This window comes from Etheostoma spectabile, chromosome 14 (assembly GCF_008692095.1).
Source record: "Etheostoma spectabile isolate EspeVRDwgs_2016 chromosome 14, UIUC_Espe_1.0, whole genome shotgun sequence".
Classification (NCBI taxonomy): Eukaryota; Metazoa; Chordata; class Actinopteri; order Perciformes; family Percidae; genus Etheostoma; species Etheostoma spectabile.
The window spans coordinates 5,901,633-5,905,819 of NC_045746.1; the positions used below are offsets into that span (position 1 = coordinate 5,901,633).

The window sequence follows — 4,187 nt, forward strand, 5'->3', positions numbered from 1 at the left end:
GGGGGGGGGGGGGGGTAGGTGCAGTCCGGAGAGCAACTGTATTCATATATAAAAATGGAATGTGAATACACATTGTGTGAAAGGGGATAAGAATAGAACAAATAGATAAATATTGCACTGTAGTGAAATGGTTAGGTACTAAGTAATAGATACATTTTGCACAGTAATGAAATGGAATAGTTAAATATTAAATATTGCCCTGTATGAAATGGCAGAGATTCCAGTGACCTTTAAGGTGTTGTATATAACAGTGTAAGAGCATTGCACAGTCGGAGGGAAGAAGAAGAAAGTCCGTGGGGGACTGTGGAGTGGAGTCAGTGCATATGTGAATTAAGGGGGGTTATGGCCTTTGGGAAGAAACATTTTCAAACATATTTGACAGTTTGTAGACATTTATGGGAAAAAAATAATAATGAAGTGCGAGAATTAATACATTATGTGGCCATTAATATAATTATCGTCGTCATAATCATGCCTTAAACGGGATGCTTTATGAGGATATTTATTTTGAAAGAAACCGGATATACACCGACCTTTCCTTGTGGTAAGCTTGACAACGGTTAAGGTTAGATGACATGCTAACCCTGATCATAACGCTAATTACGAATGTATCGTGGCTCTTTGTAGGGAAGCACTATTCATCAAAATTACGAAGTTTTTGTGTTCATCTTAATTTCTGCATATAGGACATCTGGACAACATAGCAACATGTTTGTTATGTGCAAGACGAGCAAGCTAACAAGCTAGCAGTGGTAACGGTATTTTGGATTGACTGATGTTTTAACAGTGTGCAGCTGGCTTCTGGCTAACGTTAGTTTCATTTGCACACTGAACAAGCTAACGATGACCAGTGGCTCAGCGCCAGAATTTGTGCATTAGCTAGCAACGTTAGACTTTTTAAAGAATAAGTGAAGCGGCATGGAAAGTAAGTTACATGGGATAATTTCAGGGTAATTTCGAGCACGGGCTCCTACGTATATTTTTAAAAGGATAACGTTATATTATATGATACGCTTTGTTTGCTCCGTGGAATGACGACATTTGCTACATTCGGCTCCCTCAAACACGGGCGTCGGTGATGCTGTCGACCGCTGGCCAAATGCCTCGCTCGTCCGAATTGGGACAGAGCCCCCAAACTTAATTATAAACCATGCAAAGCTGCGAGTATCAACAAATCGACCCCCAGGCACTTCCGACGCCAACCCCGACCCCTCCACCCCATCATGGAAACGACGTTAACAAGAGAGAGGAGCCGAAAAGACCGAGGAGAAAGTGGCAAGTTTTCCCCGGAAAGAATCGTTTCTACTGCGATGGACGGATCATGGTGGCCCGAGAGAGTGGGGTCTTGCCCCTCACTCTGGGCCTTATTCTCATCACAAGTGGATTATTCTTTATATTTGAGTGAGTTCGTGTTTCATATTAGGTCAGCGATTCTGTCATATCACCTGTGTGTTCAGTCCTTGTTGTGGTGAACATAACCGAGGGTCGAAATGTCAGTACATCTCTGCTTTTACAACCGTAACGTTAACGTTATATTAACATTTTATTAGATAGGTCCACGCCGAACTGTAGAGCAGGTTCTACTGATTCATAAAAAGTCATTTTTTCATGTTTCACAAGCAAAATGTATTTAATTATACGCAGATCAAGTGAAAAAAGGTCAGATTTCATAATGTAGTCTGACAAGATTTACATTTACAATTGATCTTACAATGTGTGCATATAATCTGTTCTGTATGAAACAATAATATGTGCAGCTTTTAATAAGACATATGAACTATGATATTAAATAGTGCTTGAAAATGAATTTACATTATCAGTGTAGTGTAAAGTGTGTTCTGTCTCCATGGATTTCAGATGGTGGTTAAAGGCACAGCATGTTAATTAAAACTACATCCCCTGGTGGATGTCGGCTCAGTTATATGAGACAGGGCTTTGTCTATCCTTCTGCAGCCTTTGATCTGGTCCACATGTCTTAGTTATTCATCCTCTCTCTGTCTGTGGCTGCCCCATATTACAGCTGTCCCTTCCTGGTCAAACACCTGACCAGCTGCATACCTGTTATTGGAGGAGGCCTGTTTGTATTTGTGGTCATCACCTTGCTTCAGACCAGCCTCACTGACCCCGGCATCCTGCCCAGAGCAACACCAGATGAGGCTGCAGATATTGAAAAACAGATTGGTAAGGGCCAACTTAGTCCCTACTGGGGTCAGAACTATGGCTGTCTCAAGTGCTTTTGACTTTGATATCCAATATACACTGAACAAAATTTATAAACGGAACACTTTTGTTTTTGCCCCCATTTTGCATGAGCTGAACTCAAAAGATTTTAGATTTTTTTTTTTATGTACACAAAAGGCTCATTTCTCTCATATTGTTCACAAATCTGTCTAAATCTGTGTCATTGAGCACTTCTCCTTTGCCGAGGTAATCCATCCACCTCACAGCTGTGGCATATCAAGATGCTGATTAGACAGCCCGATTATTGCGAAGATGTGCCTTAGGCTGGCCACAACAAAAGGCCACTCTAAAATGTGCAATTTTACTGTATTGGGGGTGTCTGAAAACAAGTCATTATCTGGTGTAAGGGTTAGGGTTCTTCTTTTTCTCTCTCGATCTGACTTCAGTTTGTCGTCGTAACCGACTCGAGTGGGCGAATGCTCACATTCGATGGTGTCTGGCACTGAATTTAGACTGACGTTGGCACAAGAACTCTCCATCTGTTCTATATATTTCCTAAAAGAAATGCGATCCCTAAACTCAAACTGCCTAATTAAGCTTAGCTCATTTCTTTATAAGTTACCCTCTGCTCAGTGGCATCAATTGTGTCAAATTTCAAGGACATCTCATTTTTGCCACTGTCATAGCTTTTACACAGTTTATTTGGCTTCCGAGCACAAGTCACAGTTGAGATTGAAGGCATTGTTCTGCTAACGTCGGCGGTTTTTACTTTGAAACTGAAACAAACGGGTGATTCTAATGAGCAGTCACCAGTTATTGTGTTGCCAGTTCGTTTTAAAGATGGTGAATCCTTTGACACATGAAAGGGCCTAAGTAGAATTTTTGAAAAGACCCATTTACCGTGACTCTGTGTCATGAATGTCGCGTTGGCAGCCATTATTGGGATCTTTTGTGGAATCGTGTCCTGTTGAGTTTTGAAGATTTCCTCACCCTCAATTTTCAGTTTTAAGTCTTGCCAATGGTACATTTTGCTTTTTTTATATGACATGCATCAATATAATGACCTTAGTGTCTAAAGTTGGCTTGTGCATACACCTTGTTACCTCCTACTCATCACCAAAGTTCAGGCAGTGATGATGTAAGATGTTCATATTACCCAACTGTACTGCTGTTGTACCAGCTATTTTTGAACCAGAGACTCTGATATAAGTATTACATATTTATTTACCTATACCACCCTATCTTAAGGAAATGCTTTGGACATTTAGTTTGACTCAGTATTCTTTTAGTGTTTCATGAATGTAATCACCGAACCCAATAAAATTTCACCTAAAAGGCAGAGGATGTGGAATTTGGGGAAATCCGAGCGTAAACTAGAGCTGCATAGCAATTTCACACTAATTCTAAGCATGTTTTGTGTAGCCTACTGCATAGTCTGTCCACAGTGAAAAAGTGACTAAAGAAAGTACAGTGCAGTACAGTTATGTAAATACAGTTATGCTTGGCGCTTATGGCTCCTCTCTTTCTCATGCCCCTTGGACCAGCCAAGCAACATGCTAAGCTGAAACGGGGAGCGCCATGCAGAAACCCCCCTGGGTATAAACGAGTGGGCCAAAAGACACATTGAAAATCATTTTAAACTTTGAGTCACGTCAGGACTCTAAACTAGAAAGGTGGAGGCTGGGGTGGTGGAGGCAAAGCGTTGCCAGCAGCAGTGAGCGGCGCAGCGTCTGTGCAGCAGGGACCAGCCATGAGGGAGTCGCATTTTAAAAGGGCCGCCTTGATGTGACAACGGCTGTGATTGGTGTGTGTCTGAGAGAAGTGATACTTCAATCAGCGGGCGTATGACGTCTGTGTCTGTTGTGTTCAGACTCTGCTACATTCAAGAAATATCTCTTTTTAAGAGTAGATGCAATAAAAAAGGGGCGTTCATATATATCTGACTGCTTGAATTTGTCGATGAAAACCAAGTGTAGTAATATATATATATATATATATATATATAT

At 41.1% G+C, this 4,187-nt stretch overlaps 1 protein-coding gene across 4 annotated transcripts in view; it reads left to right on the plus strand.

Moving 5' to 3' along the window:
- The first annotated feature begins 480 nt into the window (after positions 1-480).
- zdhhc18b (zDHHC palmitoyltransferase 18b) overlaps positions 481-4,187 on the plus strand; it is a 24,282-nt gene continuing 20,575 nt past the window's right edge. Inside the window, exons 1-2 of one of the 4 annotated variants that reach the window (XM_032535831.1) lie at positions 481-1,401; positions 2,021-2,181. In XM_032535831.1, the coding sequence (XP_032391722.1) occupies positions 1,151-1,401; positions 2,021-2,181 (412 nt within the window). In that variant the 5' untranslated portion in view covers positions 481-1,150. The remainder of the gene's footprint in view (positions 1,402-2,020; positions 2,182-4,187) is intronic. The other 3 variants (XM_032535832.1, XM_032535833.1, XR_004335011.1) reach the window with 3 other exon arrangements.